Genomic DNA, 13,747 nt, shown 5'->3' on the forward strand with positions numbered 1-13,747 from the left:
TAACATTTTAATTCTATTTGTAGTAAACCTAAACTTTATAAATGTTAAGCTTATATAACTTTATAAATGTATAAATAGTCAATGGCATAATAATAATCATTCAAACTTCTTATATGTTAGAATGAAGGCTCTATTTAAAATTTATTTTTAATTGAAGGATAATTGCTTTACAATATTATGTTGGTTTCTGCCATACATCAACATGAATCAGCCACAGGTATATACATGCTCCCTCCCTCTTGAACCTCCCTCCCACCTCCCACCCCTCGAGGTTGTCACAGAGCCCCAGTTTGAGTTCACTGAAGGCTATTTTTTTCCTAAGAATTTGGGGTTGCAGAAAAAGTGAGGCTTCCTCAAAATTTAGTGAGTTTTTTAAGTTTTATACCTTAGATATTATCTTTGGGTTTAACTCTTACTGATGGACAGCTACATAACTTCAGACAAAGGTTTTTACCTTCCCAAATCCTAGTCTCTTCTCCTGTAGCATGAGAATGGCAATGCCTATGGCGAAAGATGGTCACAAGAATTAAATGAGGTAGGGAGTCCCCTGGCAGTTCAGTGGTTAGGACTCGGCGCTTCCACTGCAGGGGGCCCAGGTTTGATCCCTGGTTGGGGAACTAAGATCCCATAAGCTGTGCGATACTGCCCAAAAAAAACCTAAATGAGATAATGTGTGTAATGCGGGCATCACGCATGACATCACCACTGCTCAGTAAGGGAAGGAATCAGTCAGCCCTTCTTGTTACTACTGCTGAGGATTTTATTACCTAACTTTTTGCCTTATGAATTCCATGACGTCTTTTTTAAACAAGTATGTGTCAGAAGGAGGTCCTATAACATCAATGTGCGTCTTATAGAAATTAACCAGAACCTGAGGGTAACTTGAACTTAGCTGCTCACATGCCAACTTAATATTTTTTTTCTCTTTATCTTCCTTTCCTTCTAAAATAAATGTCTCCTTTCTAAGCTCAAAGTGAAGAGCATGTGAATATTTCTCAATGAACTCTTTTACCTGTTTTTCATTGTTTGGCTGAGAACCACCTTGAGCATTCTTTATACAAAGTGTGGTAACTTCACCATCCACTGTCTCTTGACATAGAACATGAAATTTTCTCAGTGTGCTTTCATAAACTTCTCTCTTCTTTTTCAGGTAAAGGAAAGTGTCTGTGTCAAGAACAAGACTTTCTCCTTTTTTCGTAGTCTCAGGTGTCAACGACCTGGGTGGCTTTAAAGAGTGACTACTTCTCCGTGTACTTCCCCTGGGGCTCTGTCTACTCCTATTTTTTTCTAAAAGAAAACTTGCTTTTAATAGCAAAAATTCTTTGAGCTTCTCAATAGCCAGAAATGTTCCTTGAACGGAGATTCTTCCATTGGCGTCCAAAGGACTTAAGCATAACGTTGGGATTTCGCTTTTCAGGTCCATTACCAGACTTTCTAGACGGATTTGACTCCGAAAAATAGAAAGATCAAGGACAGCCATTACAGAGCTGAAGACCTAAAATTAAATAGAGAAGTTAAAACAGCACCACCTAGGGGAAAGATTGCATAAATACATTCTTGTTTTGCCACTTTCTGTCTGCCCAGCAGCAGCCCTAGCCAGGCCTCCAAAGCCTCACAGTTTGGCTTCTTACCCCATAGCTGTCCATTAAAGGGGCCCCACAACCTATCAAGGTCACAGTGTTTGATTTTGGGGTTCACAGCTCCTCACTGGATTCCCCCAGATAGAGTTGATTAAATATTATTTAGAGGCAGAATATTTTTTTGAATCAGAGTTTTAAGCAGAACGCACAGATAAACTGTTCCAGTGGTGCTCCGTGGATAGGGTCCCTGGAGAGAGCCCTCCCTCCTCGTGAGAAGTTCATTGGATGGTTGCAGAGAACCCTACCTTTGTTACAGAATAAAGTTTTAAATCAGTGCTTTGAATTTTATTTTCCTCTTATTTCCTCCTTACTTGTGTCTTCAAAGCTCCTTTTTAATGTTCATCCAAATTGGTTTTTCACCCCACAAAATAAGTCTTTAGGTAGATGCCAGACATCATCCATGACAGTATAAGAGTTCACTGTCACTTTAAAAGTATCAAGAGCATCATAGAAAAACAGGAAAACAGAACAAGCAATAACCAAAAATCTTTCAGGACACAGGTTTGGCCTTTAACACTGACCCACGTTAAGGAGCTTGCACTTTCTTTTCTAGAAGTCATAGGGTGAGGGTGCTTTGGCCTCCCATGTAGGAGACACTTGCCAGAAAACATGGGATCTAGACGATCGGCATGCCTGCAGCCATCACACCTACCTTTTCACTGAAATGGGAGACTGTGAGTTGAGCATATCCAACCATGTCTGCTAGACAGTGCTTCTTTTTTCTGACGACATTCTCTGCAACTAAGTGGAAGAGGGGCCATCAGAAAGGTTTGTGGCACAATACAGTAATAATTATTTTAATTAATAGTAATAGAGATGTTCAGTTCTTTTAAAATACCTAAGATTTTTTTCCGCTTTTCCTCTAAATTCAGCATTTAAATCCTTTTTCCTTCTAGTTTAACATATTAAAATTTATACATACATACATACATATATATATATAAAACACAGGTATGTTATGTATGTTACATACATAACACCTAAAAGTAAATCCCCCACCACTCCGTTAATTATGGTCATGAGGAGACTTCACCTTTCTGAATCCAGGGTATCACACTATCCCAGCTGGTTTTCCTGATTCACTGGCTGACCTGGTCAGTCTCCTTCACTAATTGTCCTTCCCTCCCCCTTCTCTCAAGGCATTGACATGCACCATCCATGAGGCTAAAGGGGTGAACAGCTCCACAGACCCAACTTTCTCACCTATGTCAGGTATAGGCCAGGAAGAGAATGGCTCAATGTGACCTCAGATCCAAGCCATATCTCCCCAGTCCATATAGTCTTCCTAATGCACTATCGTGCCACTTTTATATTCAAGAATAGAATTACTACTTTTTAAATTTAAACTTTACCAACCCCATGAATTATTTTTTTGTTGTTGTTCTTGTTGCTGCTATTGTTTAGTCACTAAGCTGTGTCCTTCTCTTTGTGACTCCATGAACTGCAGCACACCAGACTTCCCTGTCCTTCACTATCTCACAGAGTTTGCTCAGACTCATGTCCATCAAGTTGGTGATGTTATCCAACCACCTCATGAATTGGTCTACTGAAGTTCAATTTTTAATTTCATTCCAGAAGTATTTCTAAGGTTATAAAAATTTGATTTGGAAATACCTGTTTTCTCTTTGAATGTTACATATGCAGCTCCCTTAGTTCTTGTTGGATATGTCACATCTTCAACAATTCCACCCCCATTGTCAGTATCTTCAAAGTGAATCTTCACTAATGTGGTCAGTAACCGGTCATTAAGACCAATTGGAAGACCAGCAACTACAATTGTTCTTTCAGAAGCTTTGGATTCCTTAACATTCAAAACTGATGCCTGTGAAAGAAACAATAGGACAATTTTTAAGTATATGATTCTACTTAATATAGGCAATATTACACACCAGTTGGAAAGGCTGTTTTATTTAATTGCCTTTATTTAATAAAGGCCCTCTTGGAACCGATCAGATGCCTGAAAAGAAAAATATCAAGGATAGGAGCCTGGCCTCACACCATATACCAGCATAAATGCTATATAAATTTGAGAGTTAAAATGTAAAAAGTAAACTCTTTTTTTTAAGAAATGGAAAACATTGATTAATATTTTTCAGATGTTAGAAAGACCCCAAAATTATTGTAATCACAAAGGAAAAAATTAAGGGAGAGTTTTCTAAATCAAATTTTTTTTTAAAACTCAAGCTAATCACAAAATGTGGTAGTTTGGAGTTGACTGTGTATCTTCTTGAATGTAAAGTTGAAAGTACATAAGACAATAAGAAATACATTCTCTCTCTTTCTTTTTTTTTCTTTTTCTTGGTCAAAACTAGAGAAAAAAATAAATGAATGAAACCCTAGCAATAATATTGGGACTGCAGTGGAGTAAATCCTACCTTTCAGCACACATCTGAGATACAACCCAACCGCTGAGAGCACACGCTATTGCAGACCATGGAACCCTGGGCACAGAGGATCAGCTGCAAATAGATCTTTCCCTGAACTCACTCTCTGTTCAGTTCAGTTCAGTTCAGTCGCTCAGTCGTGTCTGACTCTTTGCGATCCCATGAACTACAGCACACCAGGACTCCCTGTCCATCACCAACACCCTGAGTTTACCCAAACTCATGTCCATTGAGTCGGTGATGCCATCCAACCATCTCATCCTCTGTCGTCCCCTTCTCCTCCAGCCCTCAAACTTTCCCAACATCAGGGTCTTTGCTAGTGAGTCAGTTCTTCACATCAGGTTGTCAAAGTATTAGAGTTTCAGCTTCATTATCAGTCATTCCAATGAACACCCAGGACTGATCTCCTTTAGGATGGACTGGTTGGATCTCCTTGCAGTCCAAGGGAATGTCAAGAGTCTTCTCCAACACCACAGTTCAAAAGCATCAATTCTTCGGCACTCAGCTTTCTTCATAGTCCAACTCTCACATCCATACATGACTACTGGAAAAACCATAGCCTTGACTAGACAGACCTTTGTTGACAAAGTAATGTCTCTGCTTTTTAATATGCTATCTAGGTTGGTCATAACTTTCCTTCCAAGGAGCAAGCGTCTTTTCATTTCATGGCTGCAATCACCATCTGTGGTGATTTTGGAGCCCAAAAAAATCAGCCACTGTTTGGAGCCCAAAAAGTCAGCCACTGTTTCCACTGTTTCCCCATCTATTTGCCATGAAGTGATGGGACCGGATGCCATGATCTTAGTTTTCTGAATGTTGAGCTTTAAGGCAACTTTTTCACTCTCCTCTTTCACTTTCATCAAGAGGCTCTTTAGTTCTTCTTCACTTTCTGCCATAAGGTGGTGTCATCTGCATATCTGAGGTTATTGATATTTTTCCCAGCAATCTTGATTCCAGCTTGTGCTACTTCCAGCCCAGCGTTTCTCATGATGTACTCTGTATATAAGTTAAATAAGCAGGGTGACAATATACAGGCTTGACGTACTCCTTTTCCTATTTGGAACCAGTCTGTTGTTCCAGGTGCATTTCTAACTGTTGCTGCCTGACCTGCATACAGGTTTCTCAAGAGGCAGGTCAGGCAGGTCAGAGATGGTATTCCCATCTCTTTCAGAATTTTCCACAGTTTATTGTGATCCACACAGTCAAAGGCTTTGGCATAGTCAGTAAAGCAGAAATAGATGTTTTTCTGGAACTCTCTTGCTTTTTCGGTGATCCAACAGATGTTGGCAATTTGATCTCTGGTTCCTCTGCTTTTTCTAAAACCAGCTTGAACATCTGAAGTTCACGGTTCATGTATTGCTGAAGCCTGGCTTGGAGAATTTTGAGCATTACTTTACTAGCGTGTGAGATGAGTGCAATTGTGCAGTAGTTTGAGCATTCTTTGGCATTGCCTTTCTTTGGACTGGAATAAAAACTGAACTTTTCCAGTCCTGTGGCCACTGCTGATTTTTGTCCAAATTTGCTGACATATTGAGTGCAGCACTTTCACAGCATCATCTTCCAGGATTTGAAATAGCTCAACTGGAATTTCATCACCTCCACTAGCTTTGTTCGCAGTGATGCTTCCTAGGCCCACTTGACTTCACATTCCAGGATGTCTGGCTCCAGGTCAGTGATCACACCATCGTGGTTATCTGGGTTGTGAAGATCTTTTTGTATAGTTCTTCTGTGTGTTCTTGCCACCTCTTTTTAATATCTTCTTCTTCTGTTATGTCCATACCATTTCTGTCCTTTATTGAGCTCATCTTTGCATGAAATGTTCCCTTGGTTTCCCTAATTTTCTTGAAGAGATCTCTAGTCTTCCCCATTCTGTTGTTTTCTTCTTTTTCTTTGCATTGATCACTGAGGAAGGCTTTCTTATCTCACCTTGCTATTCTCTGGAACTCTGCATTCAAATGGGTATATCTTTTCTTTTCTCCTTTGCTTTTCGCATCTCTTCTTTTCACAGCTATTTGTAAGGCCTCCTCAAACAGTCATTTTGCTTTTTTGCATTTCTTTTTCTTGGGACGGTCTTGATCCCTGTCTCCTGTACAATGTCACGAATCTCTGTCCATAGTTCATCAGGCACTCTGTCTATCAGATCTAGTCCCCTAAATCTATCTCTCACTTCCACCTGGGAAGCCCATGATTATAATACACTCTCTGTTAACTTCTTATACTAATGTTTTCATTTATTCCCCCGCTCATTTAGGGAAATGGACCTATAAACTTCTCCCAATGCTGTATATGTAGTCCAGCCTGATCATACCAGAGCTCAGATATAATCTATTCCTAAATTATCCCCAAGGAGGACAGGATTTCTCACGGGTCCAAGTCATGGTTGATCAATCACAAAGATGGTTTGGTTTTCAGTTCAGAGGACTCTGTAAACTCAGTCAGACTTTACTGGCAATAGGCAAACTGCTTCTGACCTCCCCGATAAAGAAAACAGTCTAAGCACACATACAATGTCCTATCCCAAGAGTACATTAAAATGAAGATGAAAATAGAATAAAAAGAGAATAAATCCAGTTAAGGGGAGCAATCAGCAGCACAGGAGAGATTCCAACAAATTTCTTGAAGATTGGAAAGACATAAAAGTATGTGGAAGGATATGACAGGGGAAACCCAGAGTAAAGAAGTGGGGGCTGCAATGGAAAGGGGACAACCTTCTTGGCAGAACCTCAGAAATTAAAAAAAGGACCAAAACCAGAATGATTAGTTGAAAAGCTAGCAGCAAGACAAAACTAAATGAACATTCTAGGGAGAATCTGACCTGCTAGTATGGGCAAACACCCCTCCCACCCTTTCTGGTATTTGAAAAAGCCCAAGCCCAAAGATCATCAGAAAATTAAAGCATAACATGTTTGGAATAAATTACAGACTACAAATAAAGACTCTATTTGACACAGCTGTTAGGAATATTTTTTTGTAACTGGAAAAAGGAAAAATACACATGACATAGGACCAAAAGGAGAAAACGTAATACAGACTCTATTAGACCCTGCTGTAAACAATATTTACTGTTTGCATAATAATATGAACACTCTCATAAACTTTTAGATGAATTCTGTAAAAATCTTCAAAATTACCGAAGACTTAAATATGATTACAGAATAAAATGGAATCATTCAACCCTATCAATAGAAGAATAAAGGCAAAACTAACAGAAGTTGAGAAAAAAAGAAAACTCTATACTTATATTACAGAAAATCATGTAAATACTATCAAAATCTAAGTGTATTATGAAAGAAACAAAAATAGTCCATAGGGGAATTTAAAATACTATTAAAACTTCCAAACTTGGAAGAGGGGAAAAGTCAGAGTTCACTTCAGTGAAATCCTCATTTATCACAACAGGAATTCAATAGGAAATGACTAAAGTCAATGATAACTGATCTCTCAGTATCTCCTTTGATATTTAAGCTGGTAGTTATTAAAATAGGGTGGCAAAAATGTACCTGCATTTCTTAGAATACATAATATCTTGTCAATCAGTTGATCAATTAGCTAATACAGTATTAACTAAGCATGTGCTCTGTCCCTGGCAATATGCTGGGTACCAAAGATGACACACGCAAGATATAAAACACCCCTTACCCTGATATTGTTCCACCACAAACATAAAAATTTACTGAACATTTATTATATGTGGGACACCTGGATAGGCTTTAGGATTACCAACACACACACAAAGGGGACCTCCCTCATGGGTGAGGAGGAGGCAGACACATATATAAATCATTTTAGCGGTGCTTGGTAGGCACAAAAAAAGGAAGGTCTTCTTCTTTACAAGAAGAACAGACCAACACCCCAAAATGTGAGAAGGATACAAGACCATTCACAAGAAAATGCTAAAACACACAATAGAAGCCATTCAGAATTAGGAAGCAAGATTAATGCTGGCTAAAGCAGTCAAAGTAGGCTTCATGAAAGAGACCTTGACGGCTGAGGTCAAATTTTAATTAATGGTCAAATTTAATTAAAAATGTAAAAAGAGTTCACAGCAAAACAAAGGGACAGAGTGGAGTGGAGGATGCAAATAGCTTCTGTTGAGACAAAGAAAGCAAAGGTCCTTCGTGTTTCCTAAAAGGGAAATTCATAACTGAATCTTTGTTATCGTAGGTACTTTCAATGGAACAAAACAGTTTCTTAAAATACTTGGGGACAACTAGATTGCATAGGAGACAGTAAAAATATAAAAATGTGTTCCTCCATCCTAGCCCCAAGTGTAAGATGTAATTATCTCAAAATAGTTCTAGAAGAGGGAAAAAAAGAAATGACAGACTATTCAGACATTCAGGGAATCTTGTTTCACTATGATTTGTCTTGACTCACTATGCATCTGGCTCTAACAGTCCGTGGTCAAAGTGGCTAATGAATAAGCATCCTTTTTGTCCTTCATCAATATCAAAGAAAAACTTTCAATCAATTTAAATTCACAGAATCTTACTTCCTCGCCACTATCTTCAGCAATACTAGTGTTATATTTCTTTATTCAAATGTCTAAAATTTATCTTTGAAATCAACAGACGGCTATTCATCTCTTTCATCCAACATTAAGAAGAAAAAGAGAGGTCTTAGAGATAGCGCTTTCAATAGTTATCACATGGAGATACAGTTTTTTTGAAGAGCAACATTCTGAGCAGGAGGTATCAAGGTGATGGCATTTTCCCTGTATCAGTGATACGTTTTAAGAGACTTTTGACCATCCTATCAGAAAGCAAAGAGATATAAAGAAAAACTGAATTTATTTTTGTAAGGAAAGCACTAGGCTGAGATAATTAAATTTATCCACTTTGTTGACTTACATTCCTTTTCTTAAAATTGGTTTCATTCATGTTGCCTTTACCGCCCCCGGTAAACAAAATCACACTTGAAACTCACAACTGCTTTGGCGTTTCTCACCTGAAAGGGAAGGGCCCTGCCACTGTTTTCAGGCGCTTGATGGAAAAAAGCGCCCGCCTGCTTGGTCGCTCAGGTTTGTCTCGCTCTGTGGGACCCCCCTGGACTGCAGACCTCCAGGCTCCTTTCTGTCTACGGGATTTCCCCGGCGAGAATACTGGAGTGGTTGCCATGGCCTCCTCCAGGGGATTTTCCCCACCCGATGGAAAGAACACGGAAGGCTAAAATCTTAAATTTGCTAACAGTTCTTGCGAGGCATCAGAGACGGTGACAACACAAAGCCCTTTGTGTCTAGAGAAAGAACTAAGGCCACAAGAGAAAGGAATTCCCGCTAAGACACCAGGCTGCTTTCCCAACTTGTGTCCTTGGCTCCAACCCTTCTGGCTGGCCCTTTAACAAAGGGAAACGGTGGCCTCCATTTCTGGGCAATTTTCTCCGCTCCTGTTTCCCAAAACGTGGGAGGACAACAGTTAGCCCTAACACGGCCGCCCCTGGACCAAACGGCTGTGTCCCGGCCGGCCGGGCACCGAGTGGGCGAGGCGGCCGCGGCGATGCGCGCCTTCGGAGCTGGCCGCCCAGCTGCGGTCAATTTCAGGAGCGCGCCGAACTGCCCCCGGGCAGGTGCGGACAGGCTGGGCTGGGTGTGCCTCTGGGGCCCTCCTCGCGCCTCCCCCGGTCACCCCTCACTCACGCCCGTCCTCCGGATCTTGGGGGACCGGATGACGGCACGGGGACCACTCCGCCCTGCAAAACCCAAAACAAAAGCAACTTGCCATGGCGGAGGAGAGACTCGCCTTTGGCGGCCGGCGGGGCCCAGAGCTGGGGGAGCCTGGGCTGGCGGGCAGGTTTTGGTTTCGGTTTTCTGTTCCCGCTCTCTTGGAGACCGCCCCTCCACCCCACCCCGCGGTTCTGCGGCCTGGGGCCCTCGGGCGGGGAGCCCGGACTTGGGACAGCGGCTGTCAGGACGCCCCCGGTAGTTTTGCAACTTTTGAAATCTAGCTGGAGAGCGGCCAGAGGATTCCCCGGCGGGAGTGCGGGGATTTTCCCCGGGGCTGTGTCCTGCGCGCAGTAGAATCTGATGATCCTTCTTTACGCCCTTATTATCTCCCTAGCCCTGTTCTCCCCACGCCACGCTTGTTTCTCCTCTCGTTACCTACCCAGGGCCAGTAGCCAGGTGCGAAGGGCACAGGATGGACGGCTCACTGTCCCTGCCAAAAAAGAGCTCACCACCCTGTCCACCCTGTGCTCAGCCTCAGCCAGACACCTATTGGGACACAGGGAATCTATATGCATAGCTTCAGAGTCAAAGAGAGCATGAGTAAGAAAAGCAGGTGGCTGACTAGTATGCAGAAATCCAATTCCACGACTAAGAAATGCAAGCTGAAATCAGAACAGGATCCCTTTCTCTGAGGATTAGATTGGCAAAAATTTTAAAGTGTTGGTAATACCCATTGTTGCCCAATGTGGGGAAGCATCAGTGTTGTTGCAAGCCTAGACAAGGTATAAACATTTCTAAGGATTTTGGCCCCTCTCAAAAATGTAAAGTGCAAAAAAAAGAAAAAATGCATATATCCTTAGAATTAGCAACTCCATTTTCAGAACTGAACTAAAGTTACAGTACACAAGAATAACTAAGATATTGGACAGAAATTTTAACTGTGCATTGCTTGTAATACAATTTTTTTTTCAGACTCTGGAATCCACCCAGTTTAACCAAGAATATAACTATTTATTATATGGCCAATGGCACATTTAGTGAGCCAGGCCTATGGCTATGAAGATTTTAAAACAATGAAGTAAATCTATGTGTAATTCCCTAATTTATATTTTATATTCAGATCCCTACACTTAAAAGCCCACTCTAATGTCTGATAAGCATGTAAAATTTAGTGAGAACTTTCTCCCATTCTTCCTTCTTGGTAAACTGCACTAGCACCCACCAAGGAGCTTCAATTCAAGACTCACTTGTCTTCCTTAATCCCTCTTTTCCTAGCTTGGTTAGTACATTCCATTAACTGCACACTCTCTCCAACTTTATTTCTACCACCCAAATCAACCCAGCCTTTCGGCCTAGTTCCCCTTCAATTCATTCTGGATACCACACCCAGTAAGATATTTTTTAAATGTACATCAGCTTTGATCACTGTTCAAACCCTTCACTGTTTTTCCATTGCACTTTGAATAAGATTTACGTCCCCACCACGGGGGGTTTCCCCGGCCCTGCTTCTGCCTCTTGGCCTCATCGGCTCCTCCCTGATATTCACTTAACTGCCTCACTTTCTTTGGAGCCTTAGCTCCAGTGAGCCCTCTTCAGAGAGACTCTGATCATTGAGTCCGAATTTGTCCCCCCAGTTATTATTCCATCTTAATAGCACTCACCTGTTTCTAAAAGTATCTTCATACCTTTGTTTCTTTTTTCTTAACCTGTCACCTGCACCAACACAATACATAGTAGGGTAGTAGGAAGGGGGACCCCTTCAGGGCAGGAGAGTGGGCTTTTGTCTAACACTCAGAAATGAACTGTCCGAGGAGACACACGTGCTGACAGAACAAGAGATTTTATTGGGAAGGGGCAATGGGGTGGAGAGCGAGAGGGTAAGGGAATCCTGGAGAACTGCTCCGCCATGTGGCTGACAGTGTCAGGTTTTATGGTGATGGGATTAGTTTCCAGGCTCTCTGGCCAATCATTCTGACTCAGGGTCCTCCCCGGTGTGCTGTTCATTGCTCAGCCAAGATGAAATCCAGCAAGAAGGATTCTGGGAGGTTGGTAGGACATATGGGCTGGCATCTCCTCTCTCCTTTTGTCCTTTCCTGAATTCTTCCGGTGGGTAGTAGCTTGTTAGTTAAGATAACTCAAGCAAGGGCTTACTATCAGGCCTGGCCAGGGTGGGCAGTTTTGCTCAATGGTATCCCTAACAGTAGCACTGCTCACCAATATTCCATTTTTCCTCGATTCAATTTGTGGAGGGACTGGCCTTCTCCCTTTGATGGTAGATATGGTCATATGATTCATTCAGCCAAGAAATGTAAGGAGAATTGATATGTCTCATATTTGGATGGGAGAATTTCACTGCTTTAGCCCAAGAGTTTCCAATGCTGTCTTTGCCTTGGTGCTCATAGAAGCATGTATTGAAAGGAACATGTAAGCCAACACATAGAACACAGCTGCCTGAGCCCAAAACAAAATTTACATGATTATGAAATAACTTTGATATTTAAAACCGCTGAAATTTTTTTCAGCAGTATCACCTAGCATACTCTGACTAATATATCCAAGCCACTAGAATAAAAGAACCCCATGAAAATATCTGGAAATCACACATCTGGTAAGGGATTTGTGTTCAGAATACACAAAGAACTCTTACAACTCAAAAATAAGACAACCTACTTTAAAACGGACAAAAATTGAATAGACATTTTTGTCAAAGAAGATACATGAATGGCTAGTATGCACATGAAAATGTGCTCAACATCATTAGTCATTAAAGAAACGCAAATTAAAACAGTGAAATATCACTCCATACTGATTGTAATCAAAAAGACAACAGCAAATGTCAAGAATGTGGAGAAGTGAGAACTCTCGTGCATTGCTGGTGGGGAAGTAAAATGTTACAGCCATCTTTTAATATAGTTGATCAATTTTTCAAAAGTTAAGCATAAATTTACCATGTGACCAAGAAAATTCACTCCTGAATAATCCCCCAAGAGAAATGAAAACATGCAAGCAAACACTTATAAGCAAAAATTCATAACATTATACATAATAGCCAAGAAGCAGAAATAACCCAAATGGCCATCAATTGTTTAATAGATAAATAAAATGCATTATGTTGAGATATATATATATACACACACAAGGTAATACTGCTTGGAAATAAAAAGGAATGAAATACTGATACATGCTATAACAAGGATGAAGCTCAAAAAAATCCTGCTAAGTATAAAAAAACTAGACGCATAATGCCACACTTAACCAGAAAAGACAAATATGTGAAGAGAGAACGTAGAAAAGCAGTGCCTTGGGCTGGAGGTGGAAACAAAGATTAATTGTAGATGGACATGAACACCATAATCCAAATTGGGATCCTTCCTCTCCAGGGAATAATGAGAGATCTCAGAACAGAGTCAATAATGCAGGGCTAACTCACCTGTGGAATCAAACCTGGCCTAGACTGACCCTTAACATCGTATGTGCCAACTATTCCAACATGTATGTGCTTATAGCATTCTGCATACACTACCCTGCAAAATGACTGCTTGGCATATTGAATATTTCAAGCTGAAGGAAATGGGAGGTACTAGAAGGACTTTCTGAACTTCTCCTGAAGCAGGTCATAAAATCCTCATGTGAGAGGTGCTCTCCCCGTACCCATGGGAAAGGAACATCCTGATCTCCAAAGACAGAGAGACACAAAGAGGAATCTGAGTGAATAGGCTTCACTAATCTCCACTCCTTTTACTACACTTAACTGATGTTGTTGTTTATTCGCTAAGTCCTGTCTGACTCTTTATGACCCCATGGACTTAGCCTGCCAGGCTCCTCTGTTCATGGGATTTTCCAGGCAAGAATACTGGAGTGGGTTGCCATTCCTTCTCTAAGGGATCTTCCCCACCCAGGGATCGAACCCTTGTCTCCTACACTGGCACGCAGATTCTTTACTGCTGAGCCAGTGGGGAAGCACACTTAGCTGATAATCTGTATCCTATCATTGTCCTCGTTCTACAACATCACTCTTCAACTCTAGCAAGGAGACAGACACTCAGGTGTAACCATTTCTT

General features: G+C 41.1%; 1 protein-coding gene across 1 annotated transcript; it reads right to left on the reverse strand.

Annotated features, from left to right (window-relative positions):
* Positions 1-271: 271 nt before the first annotated feature.
* RBM43 (RNA binding motif protein 43) lies at positions 272-9,849 on the reverse strand. The gene is made up of 4 exons (XM_065927844.1): positions 9,742-9,849; positions 3,255-3,462; positions 2,293-2,381; positions 272-1,495 (listed from the first exon to the last, which is right to left on the reverse strand). Exons 1-4 carry the CDS (start codon positions 9,742-9,744, stop codon positions 764-766), a joined length of 1,032 nt encoding a protein of 343 aa, XP_065783916.1. The 5' UTR covers positions 9,745-9,849; the 3' UTR covers positions 272-763.
* Positions 9,850-13,747: the final 3,898 nt, after the last annotated feature.

This window comes from Muntiacus reevesi, chromosome 3 (assembly GCF_963930625.1).
Source record: "Muntiacus reevesi chromosome 3, mMunRee1.1, whole genome shotgun sequence".
NCBI lineage: Eukaryota > Metazoa > Chordata > Mammalia > Artiodactyla > Cervidae > Muntiacus > Muntiacus reevesi.